Source organism: Bos taurus, chromosome 13, assembly GCF_002263795.3.
Source record: "Bos taurus isolate L1 Dominette 01449 registration number 42190680 breed Hereford chromosome 13, ARS-UCD2.0, whole genome shotgun sequence".
Lineage (NCBI taxonomy): Eukaryota > Metazoa > Chordata > Mammalia > Artiodactyla > Bovidae > Bos > Bos taurus.
Window position 1 is genome coordinate 3906943 of NC_037340.1, and position 23568 is coordinate 3930510.

Genomic DNA, 23568 nt, shown 5'->3' on the forward strand with positions numbered 1-23568 from the left:
CCCTGAATATCCATTGGAAGGACTGATGATGAAACCGAAGCTCCAATACTTTGGCCGTCTGATACAAAGAGCTGATTCAGTGGGAAAGACCCTGATGCTGGGAAAGATTGAGCACAGGAGAAGGGAATGACAGAGGATGAGATGGTTGGATGGCATCATCAACTTGATGGACATGAGTTTGTGCAAGTTCTGGGAGATAGTGAAGGACTGGGAAGCCTAGCATGCTGTAGTCAGTCCATGGGGTCACAAAGAATCAGACATAACTTAGCGACTGAACAACAACAATACCAGATTAGCAAAGAGCTAAACACCTTACCCTCTGTGCTAGTGAGCTTCTGAAGAAGCTCAGTTCTTATTTTTCATCTCATTTGCCAACCCAGCATCATTTTGCAGCTATAAAAACTAACGTACCAGAGAGTTAAGTGACACATCCTCGTTTAGCCAGCAAGTCGGTGATGGACAGAGGGACACAGCAAAAGCATAAACTTGTGACCTCCTGTGGGAGCTCTGCTCACCACCATCCACAGGGGGAGGAGGGAGAGAAGAGACCACCCACTTAAAATGCCTTTCTTTCCAGTAGCTGCCAGTAGACTCCCAGTGAGACGCTGCTTTGGAGGAAGGACCCGGCCACTGCTCTAAGGTGCAGAGGAGTTGGGAAACAGCAGATTTTTCAGGCTGGGTTCCTAAAAGTGCACACAGCCCCTAGAACACCCACTGTGAGAGAGCACAGACCGAGACGACGTGCAAGGGGATCCTGTCGGGAACGTTCATTAGTAAACAGATGATTTAGAATTCGGTGCTTCCTTTCCCAAGCAAGCAAGGCTGTATGTGGGGCGAGGTTCCCAGACTTGTCCACAGAAGCCGTTGCTATCATGAGATTGGAGACTTGGAAAGGGGGTCTCACTGTCTGTTCGAGGGAGATGGGAAGAGCTGTTCCTTCTGTATCCCTGGGCAGAGGGCCAGCTCTGAGCAGAATTGTGAAATGAGACAGTCATCTAATGGCTTTGCTCAGGCTCTCACGCCTCTTTCCCACCAACAGCCAGGCTTGTAGTGGGCCTCGCTGGCCAGGCCTGCCACCCGCCTGCTGTCCTGAGCGTTTCCTCACCTCTTTCCTCTCCCATCCTGTCCAGACCCACCTGCTCGGCCACAGGAGACGCTAGGGTAAAGATAACCACCACCAATGAAGGACTGGTGACCTTCCTGCGGGTGCTGACAGTTTGCAGCCCCAGGCTTCTGTGCCGGAAGGTATTTTTGAATAAGAGGTAGAGTAGTTCTGCCGGGGTGATTGCCATTAAGTTTCTATTTTTCACAGCTGTTTCCCTTCAACTTTTAAACTGGGTATTATTAACCTCTGATTCATGAATCATCTGAATTTTTTTTTAAAGGGGGATATGAATTTTTATGACCAGTGCATTTTCTTGGCAAAACTCTATTAGTCTTTGCTCTGCTTCATTCCATATTCCAAGGCCAAATTTGCCTGTTACTCCAGGTGTTTCTTGACTTCCTACTTTTGCATTCCAGTCCCCTATAATGAAAAGGACATCTTTTTTGGGTGTTAGTTCTAAAAGGTCTTGTAGGTCTTCATAGAACCGTTCAACTTCAGCTTCTTCAGTGTTACTGGTTGGGGCATAGACTTGGATTACTGTGATATTGAATGGTTTGCCTTGGAAACGAACAGAGATCATTCTGTCGTTTTTGAGATTGCATCCAAGTACTGCATTTCAGACTCTTTTGTTGACCATGATGGCTACTCCATTTCTTCTGAGGGATTCCTGCCCGCAGTAGTAGATATAATGGTCATCTGAGTTAAATTCACCCATTCCAGTCCATTTCAGTTTGCTGATTCCTAGAATGTTGACATTCACTCTTGCCATCTCTTGTTTGACCACTTCCAATTTGCCTTGATTCATGGACCTGACATTCCAGGTTCCTATGCAATATTGCTCTTTACAGCATCGGACCTTGCTTCTATCACCAGTCACATCCACAGCTGGGTATTCTTTTTACTTTGGCTCCATCCCATCATTCTGTCTGGAATTATTTCTCCACTGATCTCCAGTAGCATATTGGGCCCCTACTGACCTGGGGAGTTTCTCTTTCAGTATCCTACCATTTTGCCTTTTCATACTGTTCATGGGGTTCTCAAGGCAAGAATACTGAAGTGGTTTGCCATTCCCTTCTCCAGTGGACCACATTCTGTCAGATGTCTCCACCATGACCTGCCCACCTTGGGTTGCCCCACGTGCATGGCTTAGTTTCATTGAGTTAGACAAGGCTGCGGTCCTAGTGTGATTAGATTGACTAGTTTTCTGTGAGTATGGTTTCAGTGTGTCTGCCCTCTGATGCCCTCTTGCAACACCTACCATCTTACTTGGGTTTCTCTTACCTTGGGCATGGGGTATCTCTTCACAGCTGCTCCAGCAAAGCGCAGCCAATGCTCCTTACCTTGGATGAGGGGTATCTCCTCACCGCCGCCCTTCCTGACCTTCAACATAGGATAGCTCCTCTAGGCCCTCGTGTGCCCACGCAGCCACGGCGTGGGGTTGGTCCTCCTGGTCACTGCCCCTGGCCTCTGGCATGGGGTTGCTCCTCCCGGCTGCTGCCCCTGGCCTCGGGCTTAGGGGCGTGGGGTATCTCCTCCCGCCCGCCGCCCCTGGCCTCGGGCTTAGGGGCGTGGGGTATCTCCTCCCAGCCGCTGCCCCTGACCTCGGACGCGGGGTAACTCCTCTTGTCGCCGCCCCTGACCTCAGACGCTGGATATCTCCTCTCGGGCACCACCCCCCCACCCTGCCCCGACCTCGGACGTGGGGTAGCTCCTCTCGGCCGTTCCTGCGCCGTCACAGTCTGGCACTGTCGGCCGCTGCCCCTGACCTCGGACATGGGGTAACTCCTCTCGGCCGCGCTTAGCGCACCCATCGCAGCCGCCTGGGCTTTAGCGCACCCGTCGCAGCTGCCTGCGCTTTAGCACGCCTGTCACAGCCACACGCTAGTAAAGTAATGCTTAAAATTCTCCAAGCCAGGCTTCAGCAATATGTGAAATGTGAACTTCCTGATGCTCAAGCTGGTTTTAGAAAAGGCAGAGGAACCAGAGATCAAATTGCCAACATCCGCTGGATCATGGAAAAAGCAAGAGAGTTCCACAAAAACATCTATTTCTGCTTTATTGACTATGCCAAAGCCTTTGACTGTGTGGATCACAATAAACTGTGGAAAATTCTGGAAGAGATGGGAATACCAGACCACCTGATCTGCCTTTTGAGAAATTTGTATGCAGGTCAGGAAGCAACAGTTAGAACTGGACATGAAACAACAGACTGGTTCCAAATAGGAAAAGGAGTACGTCAATGCTGTATATTGTCACCCTGCTCATTTAACTTATATGCAGAGTACATCATGAGAAACGCTGGACTGGAGGAAACACAAGCTGGAATCAAGATTGCTTGGAGAAATATCAATAACCTCAGATATGCAGATGACACCACCCTTATGGCAGAAAGTGAAGAGGAACTAAAGAGCCTCTTGATGAAGGTGAAAGTGGAGAGTGAAAACGTTGGCTTAAAGCTCAACGTTCAGAAAACGAAGATCATGGCATCTGGTCCCATCACTTCATGGGAAATAGGTAGGGAAACAGTGGAAACAGTGTCAGACTTTATTTTCTTGGGCTCCAAAATCACTGCAGATGGTATTGTACCCATGAAATTAAAAGATGTTTACTCCTTGGAAGGAAAGTTATGACCAACCTAGATAGCATATTCAAAAGCAGAGACATTACTTTGCCAACAAAGGTTCATCTAGTCAAGGCTATGGTTTTTCCAGTGGTCATGTATGGATGTGAGAGTTGGACTGTGAAGAAGGCTGAGCGCCGAAGAATTGATGCTTTTGAACTGTGATGTTGGAGAAGACTCTTGGGAGTCCCTTGGACTGCAAGGAGATCCAACCAGTCCATTCTAAAGGAGATCAACCCTGGGATTTCTTTGGAAGGAATGATGCTAAAGCTGAAACTCCAGTACTTTGGCCACCTCATGCGAAGAGTTGACTCGTTGGAAAGGACTCTGATGCTGGGAGGGATTGGGGGCAAGAGGAGAAGGGGATGACAGAGGATGAGACGGCTGGATGGCATCGCTGACTCGATGGACGTGAGTCTGAGTGAACTCCGGGAGTTGGTGATGGACAGGGAGGCCTGGCATGCTGCAATTCATGGGGTTGCAAAGAGTCGGACATGACTGAGCGACTGATCTGATCTGATCTGATCTGATGAATTTTTATGTTTTTCTGGCGAAACTATAACAGCTCTCCTTTAGTTTTCAGAGTGCTCGATGAGCACCCTCCCTTCTTAAGAAGCACTCATTGCAAACCTACATATTTTCTCGAGCGTCCAAATTTTGTCACACTTGTGTGGCACCAGAGACTCAACTCTAAGGCCCCAGGTTGTTTAGGATTTATCGTTAGGCTCTCGAGGGTTAGATAAGTATAAACTGGAAAATCCCTATGAAATGTGTACTGCCTGCAAGATCACTTCCTTGATTTTTTTTCACTAATTTCATTTTCAGGTTAGCATTCTTTGCAGCTATTTTATTGGTACTCCCAAAGGTCTGTACAAGATAGCTTCATAGTCATTAATTCAGAAGACATGAAAACTTTTAAAAAGTATTTAAAATTAAAAAAAAAAAAACATGCTAGGGGGTCTGCTGTTAACCCAAGTGGCAACATCATCAGCAAACGTGTGCTCCTCTTCCCCTTAGAGACGTGTCCTTTCTTGTGAGGGTAGAGAAGCAGAGGGACCAGGGGCCAGAGGAGCCTGCTGAAGCAGAAAGGCTTCCCGCTCACAGTGGGAACTAGGCTGATGACAAGGCCTCATGGTCGTCAGTGTCCTCATCTCTGAGATGGAGGAGGGCGTGTCTGCCAGCGGGGCATCCCAGGAGGACTGGTCCCTCTCCAAGTGCTTCTCTCTATAGCGTCTCAGGACAGCTGCCCTCCACCATTATCACGTGTAAAGAAAGCATCTGCTGGCCACAGTGGGATCCAGAAGATTACACTTTGCTCTTCATTTCCCTGTGTTTGCTGTGGTTCCAGTGAGTCAATGCACCCATGTCTATTCCTGTATTTCTTTTCATTGTTGATGACTGCTCCATCCCACCTGATTTTTCCTTTTCACTGCCTTCACTTATTAAATATCAAATAATGTAAGAAAATCTTAGAAGTGAAATTTGGGAGAGACAGACCTCTTCCTCATTTTAGGACCATGGCTTCTACATGGCCGTGTTGCATCGTAGTCCAAGGCTGTAGTCATTGTCGTAGTTCACGCTCTACTTGGGCTACTTGGAATTCATCAGGCATCACACAAGAATAACTTTTCTTTGTGCTTTTATTATTGTAAAGTCATGAAAAACTGAAAGTAGTTTGTTTATTACTTTAATATTAGTATTTGCCCCCCCAAATAAGCTAATAAGATATAACTTTTGCTTTGCTTTTTAAAAGAAATTTTTAAAATTTATTTTTGGCTGTACTGGTTCTTAATGGCTATGCACAGGCTTTCTCGTGTTGCAGTGAGTGGGGGCTCGCCTCTCGTTGTAGTCCATGAGCTTCTCATTGTGGTGTCTACTCTTGTTGCAGAGCATGGGCTCTAGGCATGCAGGCTAAGTAACTGTAGCATACGGGCTTCATTACCCCTTCGCATGTGGAATCTTCCTGGACCAGGGATCCAGCCCCTGTCCCCTGCATTGGCACATGGATTCTTGACCTCTGGACCAACAGGGAAGTCCCTGCTCTGCTTTTAATTGTTTGCAAAAGACTTTTATTGTTTGTGAAGGGCTGTTGCATACAATAGCTTGTTCTGTGCAGCAAACCCAAGAAGAGATGATATCAGCCTTAAACCTTTTAGTTTTCAAAGAACAGGAAGGCTAACTAAATGTTAGGAAAAAAAGGAAGGTTTTTGGCTCGTGTGCCTCAAAAGCCCACACTGTGAGTATGTTGATCAGAGGCACAGACTTTCATCAGGACTGTTGCTCACAATCCATTGGGTCTGCCTTCCACACTGTTTGACACATGCTCAGCCTGTGTGTGGTAGTGGTCCTGGTGGCTCCAGGTTCATGGCAGAAGAGAGCAGGCCCCAGCAGTCCATGTGTCTCTGTGAGGCTCACAAATTCTGGACTCGACTGGCCTGGCCTGGGTCACAGACCCACCTCTGGAGTCAGGCTTGGACACGAGACCTCCTGAAATGCCTGGACATTAGAAGGACCTTGGGGACATGATTCCCTAAGAGAGAAATCCATTTCCAGGAGATGGTGAGTGCCCACTGTGTAACTATCATTATCCCCCCACTTAAAAAAAAAAGTAGATGAGGAAACTGATGCTCAGAGAAGACAAAGGGCCTGTCTGGACGCCACAGTGACATAGTGACCAAGACAGCAGATGACCCCGGGCACATGGGGAGGGTGCTGTAGGGGACCAGGCCTTCTTCCTCAGTCCTGGCCCAGCTAGATGTGTGGCTCGAGACACTTAGCCGCTTGGGCCTCGTGCCATCAAATAGGGGCACAACCTGTCTGTCAATCTCAGTGAGGCCCCAGTGAGGGGTGGGAAAAGGACTTTAATCACATAAGCTTCCTACAGATGGAAAGCATCCTTCACCTTCTTATAAACCCATGTGGTCTGTGCAGGCATCAGATTTTCTTTCACAACAACGTCAAGAAAACATGTTCAGTCCTTTCCAGTTTCCAAAGTGTGCTTCATATACCTCGCTGCGGTTAAATTCCCTACACAATCGTGAACCAACTCTAAGGGGCTTCAGGAACCGGCTCTGGGACCAGCCATCAAGGGGTCCGTTCCTTGGCCTCTGTCCCCTTCGCCTCTGTGCTCCACCCCGCATCCCGGGAGCATGGAGCCCGTCTGATCGGTTCTGGGTGTTCCATTCTCAGCAGATGTGATTATGAGGAATTCAGAGACAGCCACGTTACGACTGTAACTTAGGCTGCATGTTCTACTAGTCCATGAATTACCTACTTCTAAAATATCCTGGTTGAGTTGTTAATTATTTTCATTTGGGGGTAAATAAAATAGAATCCGAAGAAACTCGTATATAAAACCATGAGAAAATGGATCCAAGTCTGAGAAGATCAAGACTGCGAGTACCATACTGCTACATTAAGTGTTACTGTGAGAAAAGTTCTTAACAACACTGAGGGTCTTTTCTTCCCCTTCTCCCATTATTGCCTTCATACCTAGCAGGATGTTTTACAGTCCTGGACACAAGCATTTGGCGGCTCTGTCATACCATCTAGCTGGGGCTGAGAGGGGGGCCTGTGCTCCAGCCAGCAGGTGGGCGGTGTGGCTGGTGTGGGCTGTGACACTCGTGCCCACACAGTGCCTGACCTCATGGCCTTCAGGCTCTGTGCACCTCGGCTGGCACTGATATCCTGGGGGCCTGCAGCATGACATTCCCAGCACAAGCCACAGTCTCAGGTGAGCAGCGCTTGGCCATGCTGCTCGTCCGCCAGTGGGACGTGATAGTGACAAAACTCCTCGTCTCCCCAAACGCTTTTGAAGGTGGCATTGGTGAATACACAGAAGCAGTGCCTGGCACTCAGTTTCAGGTTCGCATGTAGTGGGTGGTCACTTCTGGCCAGATATGCCTGCTCCAGAGTCATCCCTAACTCCATTACCCACCTGGCCCACAGCTACCACCCTGTGTCTCTGCTTCCCCTATACTGCAGAACTCCTCAAAGGTGTCATCCACACCTGTGCTGGCCAGTGCTGTGGCCACCAGCCACATCTGGCTGTTAAGAGAGTGAGAAAGTACTGGAAGTGTCTAATACACCCCAGATTTCATAAGCAGTCCACAAAGGTAAACTCTGTCAGTAATCGTATATTGATCACTTGTTATGAAGATAACATATGGATTCCTTGGTGGCTCAAGGGTACAGAACCCACCTGCCAATGCTGGAGACATGGGTTCAATCCCTGGGTTGGGAAGATCCCTTGGAGAAGGAAATGGCAATCAACTGCAGTATTCTTGCCTGGAGAATCCCATGTATCAGAGGAGCCTGGCAGGCTACAGTCCGCAGGATGACAAAAGAGTCAGACATGACTCAGTGACAACAACAGTGTGTTATTGAAAACTGGTGTCATCGATTTCCTGTTTTTCATGGGTCTCTGGGAGATTTAGTTACCTGCACAGCTCAGCTTGTATTTCTACTTGAGAGTCCTTGTCTCCACTGTGCCTCCGCTTCACTCTTGAACCCCTTCCAGGTACACTTAGGTCCCAGCACTTCACCAAAAATAACTTTTGTCAAATCACCCTCTACTAATGACTTTTCAGTCCTAAATGTTCAGCAGGCTTAGACGTGGTTTTCACTGTTGATGAAGCCCTTTCTCCTGTTGCCTCCAGGGACACCAGGTTACCTTGCCTCTTCCCTCTCCTTACTGAAAATTCCTTCCTAGTCTCCTTTCTGAATCCTCCATGTCTTCTCAACCTCTGTTTTCTCACCCAAGGGCACTCCCCCTGCAGCTCATCCACACAAATCCTTTAAGTGCCTACCACCTCTGTGGACTTCCCAGCTTGGTGTCTGCAGACAGAACTCTCTGGAAGCTGTAGCTTAACCACCTGCTCAGCATCTCCATTTAGACATCCAGGACAGCTCTGAAAGCCTACATACCTAAAACGGGCTTCTTGGTTTCATTTCCCCAAGCCTGCCCCACCCCCAGTACTTCCTATATTAGTAAAGGGTAACTTCCCTCATCCAGCTGTTTAAACCAGTACTTCTTGTATGGTTAAAGGGTAACTTCCTTCATCCACAGATCGTGGAGTTATCCTCAACTTTTTTTCTTCTTCTCACTTTTTGTATATAGTCCATCAGCTCATTCTGTTGGGTCTCCTTGATTTCCGATCAAACTACTTCTCACCACCACCTGCCTCCTCCAAGACCTGTCATCCTCAGATGGACCATTACAGTAGCCTTATCACTGGCCTCCCTGCCTCCACCCTTGTCCCTCCATTATACCCAAGGTGATCCTTTCAAAATACCAAGTCACTTTTCTTGGGATCTTCTAGTGGCCTTACCGTCATCATCAACACATACACACCTACACACAATATGTGTGCACCTCACCCCTGTTCCCTGATCCCTGCCCCTCTTCTTCATAAGTGGCCCACCCTCCACACAGATCTCTGGGAAAAGCTGTCCTTCATACCTACCACAGTCTTCCCTGACCACCCAGCGACCCCTTCGAGGTATGTTTCTCCTCGTGACACCGTCAGCGCCTGACACTGTCTGTCTGCTTGCTGTCCTCCCCGCTGGAATGGGGACCCCATGAGAGGAAGAGCATGTTCTGTGGGTCCATGTACTTTCCAGGTCTAGGTCCTCAAGGACCTCCTGCAGCGGCTGGCCCTGAGTCCAGTGGTGCCGACTGGATGACTCTGCTCAGTTTTCAGTTTCACACCCTTGTAGGACAAGAGTTTAGTAACTCTGCCGGGCATCAGGATCACTGCGAAACTTACCTAAAATTCACATGCCCTCACCCCACCCCACTTTGGAGACCCAAAATGCAGTAGATTCTGGGGTAGACTCCTGCATGTTTTTGAACAAGCTCCTCAGGTTATTTTGAGGCCTGATACACCTGGGCCACCCTCTACCAGATGCTGCCGCAGTGAGCAACTCTACACTGTGTACCTGTCACTCTGCTCTGAGGATCGTATTTCCATGTGTTATCAGCAGTCCTTGAGTCACCTGGGAACCTAAATATAGCTCTCGTAGCCCCACCCCAGATCTTGTGAGTCAGAACTTCCAGGGATGGGTCTCAGGAATCTTTTTTTTTTTTGAAGCCTCTGAGAGCCTTTGGGAGGCCCAGTTGTGCTGTGTGCCCTCCTGGAGGAGGATGTAAATTAAGAGTGAGTATTTTTAATGTCTTTTTAGGCCAGCTTCACTCCCCATCCCTCATTAATCCAACAGTATCCTATTCAAAAGTAGTTGTACTCAAGTAAGTAAATCCTTGATTTGTCCACGATTTAAACTTGCTCTGTAATTTGAACATCCACCAGTGTTTCTAACTATTGGGTTGGCCCAAAAGTTCATTCAGGTTTTCCCTGAATGAACTTTTGGGCCAACCCAGTACATTGCAACACAGCCTCATTCTGGTGGCTACTTTCTTTGTCATCTTTTGTATTTAAGAATTTAAAATATGTCTCCCAGGTTGGACTGGACAGCACTGGAGGTAATGCCTACCCCACCATACTCAGATTCACCTGCTCAGCCTTCGCATTGAACCCGTGGTGGAGCACGTGGCTTTGGCTGTCCTCAACTTCATATGCATACACTCTCTGGTCTCCAGAGCATCCCCAGGGATGGAGGCAGTCCTGACTACTTGTTCTGGGCACCCACATGAGCTGCTCAAGCTGCTGAGGAGGGTGTCTCCCTAATTAGACTTCTGGGTCCAGTAGCCTTGCCCTACTGCTGTTTGTTTTTTTTCCTGAAACTGTATGTGGACAGCTTTACAAGCCAACCCAAATTCCATGGACAGATGAGCCTGGTGGGCTACAGGTCATGGGTCACAAAGAATCAGACATGACTGAGTGGCTTACACTTTCACTTTCACGGGTGGAAATTTTTAAAACCACAATCCTCAACGTACTACCAAAGATAAATAATTGAGAGAGGGGGCTGGCCATAGTTGCAGCATTGTATTCCTTAGCTGGACTCCAAGCTAGCATCCAAGTGGTGAGGGATCATGGTGATTGATGAGGGCCCAAAGCAATCCTCTTGGTTTACCTGTTTCTTAAATCCTGAGTCCCCATGGGGTGCTCTCTCTGGGCTTTGGATAGCCTGTGCTGTGCTGTGCTTGGTCACTCAGTCGTGTCTGACTCTTTTTGACCCCATGGACTGAAACCCTCCAGGCTTCTCTGTCCAGGGGATTCTCCAAGCAAGAACACTGGAGTGGGTTATCATGCCTTCCTCCAGGTGATCTTCCCAACCCAAGGACTGAACCCAGGTCTCCTGTATTGCACATAGATTCTGAGCCACCAGGGACAGCCTACCAGTAGCCTTTTGGAGTATGTTGTGTTTGTCTGTCTTCTTTGCAGATAGTGTCAGGGTCGTTAGTCACATAGAATCTGGAAAGAAGCAGGGTCACCTGGGTAAGCCCCGGAGGCACTTGCCACCTTCACAGCCTTAAGAGTCTTGCCTCTGGATAAGCTACAGTTGCATTTTGATGCCAGATGTGAGACACCATTAGTAATCAGGATGAGTCCCATGGGATATCCTGTTCCCAGGTGAGAGCTGCTTCCTCTAGAGTACGTGTTCAGGGCACCGGAGGCTGCAGTGTGGTGACAAAGGGGTGTGAATAACCCTGGAGATGTGAGAATGAGAGATTTCTAATGAGCTCTGACAGTTCAAGGGCTGAAGGAGTCTAACCTCTTTTTTCCCCTGCCCACCCAGTCCTCATACAAATGTAAATATGCCTCCTTCGACAAATTGACAAACTGCCAAATGTGGTTTTAATTTGTAAGCAGGAGACCCTGCCTTGCCTTTTTCTTTCTTCTTTTTATTTATTTTTCTTTCTTTCTTTTTTTGAAAATATGAAGTCACAGGCTTTGCACTTTTTGAGCCGGACATTTCCTTCTGTCACTCTTGCTGCTGCTGTTGTTTTTCTCTTCCAAGGACATTTTCCTCCATTGTTGTCAGAAGAATTCGGGATGAGAGTCCGTTGTCCTGTTTTTTAGAGGTGTTTTTGAAGTTCCCATAGGAAATGCAGAGTGCTCTTTAAGCTTAAAAAATAAATAAATAGAGGCAGCGGTTAAATCCAGTGTGAGATGCGAAGAGTGTCTGTATCACGGCCTTATGTTTTGTGGTCTGTGCAGTATCCATTGTTGTTATTTATGACCCTGTCTCCCTCCATTGTGGACTTCTTCCAGCCTTGGGGAATTTACATCATTCCTAATAGCAAAAGGCTTTCTGGTTCCCACAGAGTTGTTCAAAGCCTGACTCATGCTCCTTATGTTAATTGTGCAGCTCTGAAAATACAGCACTTTACAGGGTGTGGTTGTAAGGGGAAAATCTACTGTACTTACAGGGCATGTTTAGAAGCGTTTCACACATAAATCTCAATCTCTCTCTCTCCCTCTCTTCCTCTCTCTCTCTCTGTCATTTAACTTTTAAACTAACACTTTTGGGTCAACAAACCTAGACAGTGTATTAAAAAGCAGAGACATCACTCTGCCCATTAAGGTCCGTATAGTCAAAACTATGATTTTTTTTGATATTCTTGTACGAATGTGAGGGTTGGACCATAAAGAAGGCTGAGTGCCAAAGAATTGATGCCTTTGAATTGTGCTGGAGAAGACTCTTGAGAGCCCCTTGGACAGCAAGGATATCAACCAGTCAGTCCTAAAGGAAATCAATCCTGAATATTCATTGGAAGGACTGATGCTGAAGCTGAAGCTCCAGTGCTGTGGTCACCTGATACGAAGAACTCATTGAGAAGATCCTGATCCTGGGAAAGATTGAAGGCAGGAGGAGAAGGGGACCACAGAGGATGAGAAGGTTGGGTGGCATCACTGACTCAGTGGATGTGAGTTTGAGCAAACTCCAGGAGATAGTGAAGGACAAGGAAGCCTGGCATACTGCAGTCCTTGGGGTTGCAAAGAATGGAACAGGACTTAGCGACTGAACAACAGGAAGTCTTAAGGGAAAGAAAAGGGACTAGCATTAAAATGCAGTGTAAGTGAAAGTCTCTGAGTTGTAAGTCTGACTCTTTGTGACCCCATGGACTATACAGTCTGTGGAATTCTCCAGGCCAGAATACTGGAGTGGGTAGCCTTTCCCTTCTCCAAGGGATCTTTCTAACCCAGGGATCAAACCCAAGTGTCCCACATTGCAGTTGGATTCTTTACCAGCTGAGCCATAAGGGAAGCCCCAAAATGCAGTATAATCCAATAAAACCAATTCTATTCTGTTCACTAACTCTTAAAACTGACTTGGGTTATAACTAGACCCTGAGTGACAATTGGTCCAGGTCTAAACCTCAGGAGAGTTCATGAGAGCAAAAGGTTGGTGCTCAGTGGTGCAGGGCAGTGATTGGACGAAGTTCATAGCATCGCTCTGTGGGACATGCAGGCATTATTCCAATGGCTGCAGCCTACTAGGCTCTCTGGCGTGTCAGTCTTACTTCCAGTGTAGGTCTGCTGGTACCTTACCAATACCATTCCTTGTGGCAGCAACATTTTACTATGAAATTTCATGGAGAAGGGTACTGAGAAACATACTAGAAATTGAAAGAATTTAACACCTTGTCTGAATTATCTAGGTGCTAACCAAAAGGAAACAACTTTCCAAAAGAAAGAAATTGGTCAATATTGATGATGGTTGGGAGATTTGTACTTTTTATAGCTACTTCTTTATGAAGCTTCCATGTTTAAGGATAGATAGATAACCTAAGAATTATCTAAAACCATGTTAGTGCTGTTAGTTTAAGGGGGAAATAACTCGGGAGTGTTTTAGTAACTAGGAATCTCAAACTCTGGTTTTCAAAGTACCAGTATTGAAAGGCTGAACTCCTGACATGTTTTGCAAAGGCCATACTCTATTTTTATAGATAGAGAAGATGTAAGAATTCTGAAGTTCATCAGGGTACAGACACTGTGCCCCCAGTTCTCTCTGGAAGGCCAGGCCCACAGCCACGTGGTCACCTGGCTCGGGCATCGTCACATCCGGGGCCTCAGAGCTCTTGGTTCTGGCCGAGAGTTCCCGGATGGCTTGGAGTCACCATCTTGCATGTTTGTGGCACACATTCACGAATGAAACGTGTACTGGGAATCCAAGAGAAGTGGTGGTGTTCAGTCGACAGTTGGGTCCGCCTCTGTGACCCCATGCACTGCAGCATGACAGGTATCCCTGTCCTTCACCATCTCTTGCTCAAACTCATGCCCATTGCGTCAGTGATGCTATCTAAACACCTCATCCTCTGTTGTTCCCTTCTCCTTCTGCCTTCCATCTTTCCCAGCATCAGGGTCTTTTCTAATGAGTTGGCTCTTCACGTCAGGTGGCCAAAGCATTGGAGCTTCAGCTTCAGAATCCATCCTTCTAATGAATATTCAGACTGACTAGTTTGATCTCCTTGTAGTCCAAGAGACTCATAAGAGTCTTCTCCAGCTTCACAGTTTGAAAGCATCACTTCTTCAATGCTCAGCCTTCTTTATAATCCAACTCTCAGATCTATACATGACTACTAGAATAACCATAGCTTTGACTATACGGACCTTTTTCGGCAAAGTGATGTCTTTTTTTAATACACTGTCTAGGTTTGTCATAGGACATTCTAGACTGAAAAAAATTAAAATAACCTAACACTATGTAGTTTCAACCTGTCCTCACCAAACTAAATCTGTTCACTGGGGCATTTGGAATGGAAATGTTTTCCTCCTGTGCAGTTAACAGATTACTGGTTGACTTTTGTTGTCTTTTGCAGCAGCCAGGAAGAGCTCTCCACAGAGCATCAGGGGATCGTACTGGGTGTGTGGAACAACTACTTCCTCCCGGGGCAGAGCCCAGGAGAAACGTTCTGCGAGAAATGTAGGTCCTGTGGGTTTCATCTTGTTCTCTCCAAACTGTCTGTATAGATGGGGACACAACACGAGGGCTAGAATTCAGCAAGAGTGCATGGACCCTAATCACAGAAGCCCCTCTGGCACTGATCCTGTCCAAAGTCACAGAGCTGGGACTTTTTCTACCTTCCAGACTTTTTCTCTTGCTTTCTGGACAGTGGGAAACAAGGCCTGGCTTCACAGGTATGTTGCAAGGAGTAATTAGTGACAAACACTTTGAAGATGAAAAGCACCTGTTGATGGTGTTTCATACAACTTTCCAAGCAACCCCAGACAAATCGGGAAACATACACTGCTTTCCTCAGGGGCCTCTTCTGACCCTCATGTCATTATGATAATCTTTGGGAGAATGATAGCTGTAGTAAGAATATGAATACATGTATTGGTTTCCAGATGAAAGCTTAACCTAAAGAAATATTTCAGCCTCAGTATTTTGAGTTTGGTGGTTCAAGAAACGTCTTTCCATTCACAAGTCTACAAATATATGCCAAAATCTCTGGTCTGTAAAATCTCCCTGGCCAGCTTCTATCCTGCCCCTCCAAGTGAATGTCACACAGTACAATCTGCATTGTCTGTTGTATATATGTTATAGACAAGGGAAAGTTTAGAAAGTTTCTGTGTGTTATAGAAAAGTTTGTGTGTGCGTAGAAGAACATGCTTGTGTGTACACACACACACACACAGACTCTGCTCTGTGTATTTGCTTCTGGGGAAAAAATCAATATATCAAATATAGGTAATGTTGATATTTAACATCTGAAATGAATGCCTCCCTGCCTTAGTTAAAATATGAACTCCATTATAATGCCATTGTTAACCAGTGATCAATAAGTAAAGTGTGTCCCAGTGTGTTGGAAACTGTGAAAGCTCTTGCTTGATCCAGTCTGCATATCAATAGACACTTGGGATTTTTTGTGAGATTGGCCAGGGGGTGAGGAGAAGGGAGGTTAACACATGCCTCCTGCTTCAAGTGTAAGAAATATGACATGGGGATTCCAAGGGAAACCTGGCCATCACAGGTTTACGAATCAAAAAATTCTTTGTTTGTTTTAGTGTGAACAGAACTGAGACTAAAAGCAGCACCATGAGTGGATCTCGGAGCAACAGGACCAGTGTGGGAGCATCCAGTCACTCGGTGGCTGCAGAGGGAGCATGGAGGAGGCGGGGGCTGCCAGCCTCATCCAGCCCCCCGGCCATGGGACAGGCGGAGGATGACAGGAAGGCATCTGAGACCCACCAGGGGCTTCCTGCTCTGAAGCTGGAGAAAGGTCATCAGGCCTGGCCAGGAGCAGCAGAAACCTCATCCCAGGGTGCGGTTGCAGACCGGGCTTCTAAGCAGGAGCCTTGTCTGTGGCTGTGAGTCAGCATTCCCTTGTCCAAAGCAGAGTCCTCGAGGGGCCAGAACACCGCAGAAATGCAGGAAGCGCAACCCTGCGGGAGATGCCGACCACCACAAGAGAGTTTCTCTTAGAAGTGATCGATTAGCCCCGAGGGAAATAATAGTGGGAAAAGCAAAGTTGCCAGGGTCCTGCCAACTTGAGAGCTGTCAGATCCGGGGTTACTTTTGAAACAAGATTTGGCAGAAACTGCATCTAATGAAGAGTTGCATGTTTTGGAAAACTCTCTCCTCCAGACATCTTACGAAAAATAAGCCAGGGCAGGCATAACTCAGCCACAAACACTGAAAGCTTAGCTCTGACTCAGGGCAGCCCAACCAAGAAAAGAAAAGGGTGGAAGCAGCTACTTGCTCACAGAAGAGGATTGCAACCCCGTCGTGGAGGATGTCGTGACCAGACCTGGGACAAATGAGCAGTGTGCCTAGAAGCCAGACTTACAGGAATTCAAATGATCATTTTCAGTAGAAGATATGTACCTGCATTGGGCTTAACTTTCAAATCAGCAGCCTCCGGGAGCTTGTTCTGACAACACCGCTCCTTTCTGGTTCACACTTTAACATCAGAAATTTACTTTAGTGCTAAAGAGCCATTAGCTTTGTCGGCAGTGACAGCATCCATAGAGGAAGCACATGAAGAAACCAGTGGTGTGCCTCGTCACATCCTTGCATGAAGCACAGTGACCGTGATGCTGTCTTTGCTGGCCAGTCCTCCTGCCCTGCAGCCTGAGTCGGGCAGCAGTGGTGAACAGGCTTACGGGTCACCCCATCTGCTTGCGGCCCCAGCGTCATATCTGAAAGTATGTGAGAAAGGCAGAGCCTGGGCCCCACCCAGACCTACAGAATGAGAAACTGGGTGATTCTGAAACCTGCTCAAGTTTGGCAACCCCCGGGCTAATTGCAGACCCCTTGGGATTGGTTTCCTGCAGCCTGACTGTCCTGGCCCCCAGCGCATCAGCAGGGCCCATGTGTGGACATGCAGCCGTCACGACCCCTCAGACTTACGAAGCACCTGGCTCAGGGTGTGAAGCACTGTTCCCAGGTCCTTAAGCATGGTGGCCACAGCACCCCGGGAGCTGTGACTGCGCTAAGAGTTGCAGGACATTTACATATAGTTTGGCCTGACATTTGGGGGAGACGTCAGAGAGGCTTGTTCTTTCTTGTAGTTCAGGCATGTCCCTACCCCTTGCCCCTGCCCCCACCTTTAAGACTCTGGTGAAGTTCAGAACAGATCCAAGCCCAAGAGGAATTCAGTGGGCAGAGTTTGCAGTTCCCCACTTGGAAGGCTGACTTGGAAATCTAAGGGCAGCTTAGATTTCACACCAGGAGACTTCCATTTGCAGGATCACCCACTGTTGTCTCCAATGGGCTTGCTGAAATGTCATGTAGTGAATCATAGCAATGACTTATTTTGGATGGACAACTACAGTAGATTTTCTTAACCAAGTTTTATTCTGAAATAAGGAAGGAAACTATATTCAAAGGCCACCCATCAAATGTGTCTTTTTTTCCTGCTCAACATTGGGTGGTCCTTTGAAGTAATACCTCCTCCCTGGTAACACGGAAAATCAAGATATTCCCCAAAGTGTAGGAGTTAGCAAAAAAAAAGAAAAAACAGAAAAAGCCCAACAAAATGAAAGAATATGGAAATGGACACAGTGTAAGTTCATTCTTAAGATTAGTGGTTTCTCCCAGCTCATTCTGTCCATCCCCCACTCGCCTTTCCTTAGATTGTAGGGCAGGACTCATGAAGAGGCAGCCGAATTTCATGGCACTATTTTGGGTCGTGAAGCTAAGTCTTCCTTGCCATGCCTGGCTGTGGATGCAGGCCTTCTTCTTTGATGCTCCAGACTCTTCTGGAGACTTCTTCCCTTCCTGGGAACCCCAGCCTCACCATCCCCACCAGAAACGTAGCCCTGCCTACTGACGTCTCTTCCTCTTCCCTCCTAGCTCTTAATCTTCCCCCAGGTGCCTCCGTTCACTGGGCTCCACAGTAGAAGAGGTAGCCCAGCAGAATACCAACCACAGTGGAGTGGAGTCCACTCCTCCAGGAAGTGCAGACTGCCCAGGGCAGAACCCTCCTGAGGAGGTGATAGAACATGGTCTGTCCTGAGCCCCCTCTCAGAGTCACCCATTTTCTGGGTGTGCTTGTCACTGAAGTGTTGTTGAGTCTTAAACAGAAACAGTTGTTGCAGTAGTTTAAGCAGAGAGGGCACAAAATAACAACCCAGGTGATAGGCCAAGAAACAGTGAGCTCCCTGGAAGAGTCTGGAATAAGGAAGAGCCATCCCAATAGCTGCTGCCTGCCCCAGAACTAGGGGGAGCTGTTTGAACTAGAGGCACCAGAGAAAGTTTTTATCAGGTTTTTATTTCATTAGTTAATCTGGGCCTGGTGGTTAAAGCCAGTACTTGTATGTTTAATGATTATCTTTCAAGAAAATTCTTGGCTTTAGAGTTTGGTGTATTTGTGGATATAATGATGACTGAGTTTCAGACTTCCCATCTCCCAGTGCAGAGCACATGGTTCAGTCCCTGGTCGGGGAACTAAGATCCCACATGATGAGGGGCAACTAGAGAAGGCCGTGTGCCGCAGCTAGAGAAAAGCCTGTGCAATGCAGTGAAAAGCCAGTGCAGCCGAAATTTAAAAACAGAAAAGTTGTTTAACAGCTGTGTCATTGCACAGCTGTAGATCAGTAGGGTCTTTCTCACAGCCTTCATGTACATGGGTTTTAACAGTATTAGCAAAGGGACCAACTTTCTGCTTCTGCACAGGGGCATGTGTTTGAGGAATTTCGCCTTTAAGCATTTTCCTTCCACATGTCTGAAACACCCCTGGTTCTCTTGTTTCTTGAGTGGTTGTTTGATTCTTTGGATATTTGGAAGTTCAGAGGGGAAAATGGATGCCAGGTTTTTTGTTGCTTATTAGGTGGGAAATGAAGAATTGGTTCTCTACTGCTGGAAGTGGGTGTGTTTTGATATTCTTGATAATCTTAGTAATTCATCTACAAATCTGAGACTCTGTCAGTATTCTTGGTTAAAAAGAATAAGTTCTTCAGCCACTCACTTAATAACCCAAATTAAATGTATATTCAAGTTCCTGTAACTCTGATGCTTGGAAGAAATATGGATACTATTGATTAATGTTATAACTTTGAACTCCTTAACTTTCTCAATGTCATGGCTTCTAATTCACCTCCATGTGCTTCCAAATGACTTTTTAATAGATTGTTTTTTTGTTTTTTTTAATATCCATAAATGTCTGAGAACAGTCAGTGTGACTTTTCTTCCACATTTTTCTTTTCTTTGCCTCTGGAGGTTACCTGTCATCCAGCCGTGCATGTAAATTGTGAAATGCAAAGGAGCAAACATTTGGGCAGAGAGGAATAAATGTTGTAGCTTTTGTTCACTCATTTTAAATGAAGAAAGTAGGAAAATGTATTTCATTTAATAAAAAGCACGAGTCCCAAAAGCCCTCTGTAGTTTTATTTATGGAGAACATAGCTTCTCTCTAAAAAATGTTTCTCAAGATATATCTTGAAAACATCAATGGGATCACAGTTTGTTTGCTTTCAGTGTCTTATTTGTACTTTAACCTGAATTGTGCATGTTGGTGGCCTTTGACTTCAGGCCGAGCTGGGAGAGGGCAGTGCACAGGAGGGAAGGGAACCATCACAGGAGAGTGCTGGGGTCACGGTGCTGCCATCCCGTGGCCTTGAATTCATTCTGGGCAGGCCCCACTGCAGTCTAACACACAGTTCTGGAGACTGGTCCTCCCTTGGCTTTCCTGAGAGCCAGCACCACTCTCCAGCATGCTGTGCTATGGCTTGCATATAGAAATCCTTTTCATTTCTTCTTTTCTTTCATGAGGAAATCTCCATGCATGGTTTGTCAGGACAGGAGAGTTCAAACCTTGTTATTGAAATACAAATCAATTGAAACGTGTTGGAACAAGTAGGAAAACAAAGTTAAGCTGATTTCTGTTAAACAGTTTAAAGTCTTCTTCGGTACCAAATAAATTAAGCGTTGTAAAGTGAAGTTAATTCGGATAATCACTCAGGGCAGAGGTCTAACCATATAGATCACGGGTATTACAATTTATGGTATAATTAGATCCTCAGAAATCTGCAGAACTCCCTCTCAATTGGTTTCTGTGTTTACTTAACAAGACACGGAACAAATACATGTCAATGTGTAGCTGAACTGAAGGGACTTGAGTGGATGAAGTTACTGCCTTTAACTGTCAAGAACTACTCAGGGTCAGGGTTGGATTTAATCATGTAAGTTGTGTTATGCAGCATGATTGCCATTACAGTTACTTATTAAAAATCTTGTTAATTAAACAAATCAGTAAAATGAGGAAAACCATACATTTGATCCCAGAGCACCTGACCAGGCAACTAAGGGTGTGGCTTTTTGTTGGTTTTTTTTTTAATTGTGGCTGCTCTGGGCCTTCACTTCATGGCAGCATGCGGGCTCTTCATTGCGGGGTACAAGCTTTTCTGGTTGTGGCACACAGCCTTCCCTAGATGTGGCACTCAGGCTTAGTTGCCCTACAGCATGTGGGATCTTAGTTCCCCAACCAGGGGTCGAACCCACGTGTGCTACATCAGAAGGCAGAGTCTGAACCACTGGACCAGCAGGGAAGTCCCCTAAAGATGTGGATTTGACAGAGCCCCAGAGTAGATGTTCTCCAGTCAAGGCAGAAAGCCAGTCGCTGCCTTCATCACCAGGCGAGGCGTCTTCTCCCACTGACCTTACTCTCTTGTTTGGTTTCAGCTACTAAAATAGTTTCCCTGGTGGCTCAGGTGGTAAAGAGTCTGCCTGCAAAGCAGGAGACCTGGGTTCAATCCCTGGGCCTGGAAGAGCCCCTGGAGAAGGGAATGGCTACTCACGCTGGTATTCTTGCCTGGAGAATCCCATGGGCAGAGGAGTCTGGTGGGCTACCTTCCATGGGGTTGCAAGAGTTGGACACAACTGAGCGATTAACACACACTAAAATAGTTTCAATGGTTGTGCATTCCTAGGGGATGAAATTAGTGTGTAGTAGTAAATGAACCTATTTCATGAATAAAAAATAAAATTGTTTTAGTGTGTATCACTTTTCTTTAAAGCAAGTAAATTAATTAATCCTAAGGAATATGCATTCAAAATGCCCTTTTCTGAACACACAATTTAAAATCATCTTTCATTGGTTGGAGACTTTTTCCTCCTTGGAGCAGTTCTGATGGTTTGAAGACTGTTAAAATAATCAAAGGAGCTCCTCATTTGAACCATTGGCCCTAAAAATTGAGGCCTGGAACACCCTGTGCAGATGTTGCGATTAAATGTAAGACTAGGGGTGGTCTTTACAATGTAGCTATATTCCCACTTCTCCCATTTGTGAGCTGAGATAGACTCCTCTAGTGAGGGGTTAAAGTATGTGACCTTGACTTCTTTCCAGAGACTCTTGACATTTCCCAAGGGGATTCCGCTCCATTTCCGAAGTACAGCACTGAGTGAAGTCCTGGGCCGCCGCCTCCTCTGCGCTGCCTCTTATGACAGGTTTCGAGGCCTCTCTGGTTGCTTGCAAATATATTTCCCTTTGGATCCTATGCATAATTTTTTAGAAGCATTTCAAATCAGATTGGGATAATACTACCTGACTCAGCATGAAACGCTGAGAGCCACTGCACCCAAGCCATTTCTTGGTGTTTCAGTCACAGGCCCCAAGTGCCAGCCCAGGAAAGCCACTCTTCCCTGTCTGCTGCTGCTGCCAACCCTGGTACTTTGCCACCAATTGGTTCCTGTGGTTTGGAGACAAGTCACATAACCTCCCAGGCCTCGGTTTCTTCATCTGTCCAATAATATTTGACAGTAAGTGCCACGCCTGGCTCCATAGAACCCCGAGGTAAACGTACCACTCTATGCGTTAAAACTCGTCTGGTTAAAAATGGGTTCAGTGTATGGACACTGGTCACACATTGGAAGGACCTTGTGGGTCATTAGTAGCTTCTAGTTAAATCAGAATCCTTGAGATTTGGCCTAGGCATTGGCAGTTTTAAAAGCTCCTCAAATTCCCATGAGATGCCATAGTTCAGAACTGTTGTTTAAAAGTAGGGGTGGCAGTTTTTGTGTGTCTAAATACTGGGTCTACGAAGAGCTGAGTATCCTTGAGAAGGGCTTTGTGCAGGTCAGAAGTGGGCCTGACAGACAGCTGTGGGAAGCTGCGTGCAGCACAGGGAGCTGAGCTCGGGCTCTGTGACGACCTGGGGGTGGGCTGGGGTGGGGACGCCCGAGAGAAAGGGGGTGCGTGTGTACGTGCAGCTGATGCAGTTTGCTGTGCAGCAGAAACTACCACAACGCTGTGAAGCAGATACACTCCAAAAACGAAACGTTTCTACTGGAAACTGGAAAAGGCTTAGGTGACAAGGTACCAGTAGGTGTACGTTTTACTCCCACAGAGAGACCCGTTCTCTCTTCTGCAAGTCCCCCTGTGTTAGTTAGCTCTGCTGCTTTACACTCGACACATCAGAGCCCAGCTTCCTCTTTGTAGGCACTGAGACATTGTTACCCTCCTACAGAAGATGGGTTTTTAAAGCACCTAAGTAATTGTCTGGGCTTTGCCTTTGATCCACTATCATTAATATCATTAATAAGCTCTCAAAAGTGCGTGTGAATCTCAAGTTCACGCTTAGCAGGGCAGTGGAAGAAAGAACGCTTTTAAAATAATTTGGCTCAGAAAGCACATCTGAAATAACCCTGTGGGAAAAAGAGGAGAATTTCTCATCCTTGGAAGGATTACCTAGGACAGAGATGCTGACCTTGTGTTTTAAGTTCACTTACATTTCGTAAAACCTCATTCATCCCCCAGCCTGATTTATTTTAGGAGGTGAAGCAGGCTGTGGGAGGGGAGTCTGGTGCTATGCAGTTTTCATGTTTGCTTTCTGTTTTTTTTTTTTTTCCACAGTTACCCAAAGATCATAACATGCATATATTTCTTTAAAAAAAAAAAAAAAAGGCTGCTTCATGAGCTTTACTACAGCTTTTCTCTCAGAAATCAGCGCTGAAGAATTCTTTGCTCTGCAGGCTTCCACAGCGATCCAGTCCCAGAAGGCGGGTGCCCAGGGCGAGCAGAGCAGTGACCTCTGTGGGGGAGAGGTCAGCTGAGCAGCGAGGCTCAAAAGGGAGGAAGAAAAAGCAGCTCCTCAGCGGGGAGTTTGACTTGCTTCAGGGCAGAAGAGCTTTTATAAATAAGGTCCCAGGCTCCCACGCCCTCTCGCCGGTCTTCTGTTACCAGTCCTGTCTCTGCCCTTAGACACATGCGCACACACTCATGGACTCACACAGACATACAGACACATTCATGGACACACAGTAGTGGATGCACACACACACTGACACACATTCAGACACAAAGACACATGGACACACTTAGACACAAACATTCATGGATATGCATACACAGTCATGAACACAGACGTACACACTCATGAACACAGACATACACACAGATACACATACACATTCATGGACACACAGACACAAACATTCATGGACACCTACAGACATGATCATGAACACACAGACACACACACACTAGTGGACA

The 23568-nt window shown here is 46.6% G+C and overlaps 1 protein-coding gene across 4 annotated transcripts in view; it reads left to right on the plus strand.

Annotated features, from left to right (window-relative positions):
- SLX4IP (SLX4 interacting protein) overlaps positions 1 to 21068 on the plus strand; it is a 220682-nt gene extending 199614 nt beyond the window's left edge. For 3 of the 4 annotated variants that reach the window (XM_059892368.1, XM_059892366.1, XM_059892367.1), the window contains 2 exons: positions 14455 to 14558; positions 15644 to 21068. In XM_059892368.1, coding sequence (XP_059748351.1) covers positions 14455 to 14558; positions 15644 to 15950 — 411 coding nt within the window. In that variant the 3' untranslated portion in view covers positions 15951 to 21068. The remainder of the gene's footprint in view (positions 1 to 14454; positions 14559 to 15643) is intronic. The other variant, NM_001255973.2, reaches the window with a different exon arrangement.
- The last annotated feature ends 2500 nt before the right edge of the window (positions 21069 to 23568 follow it).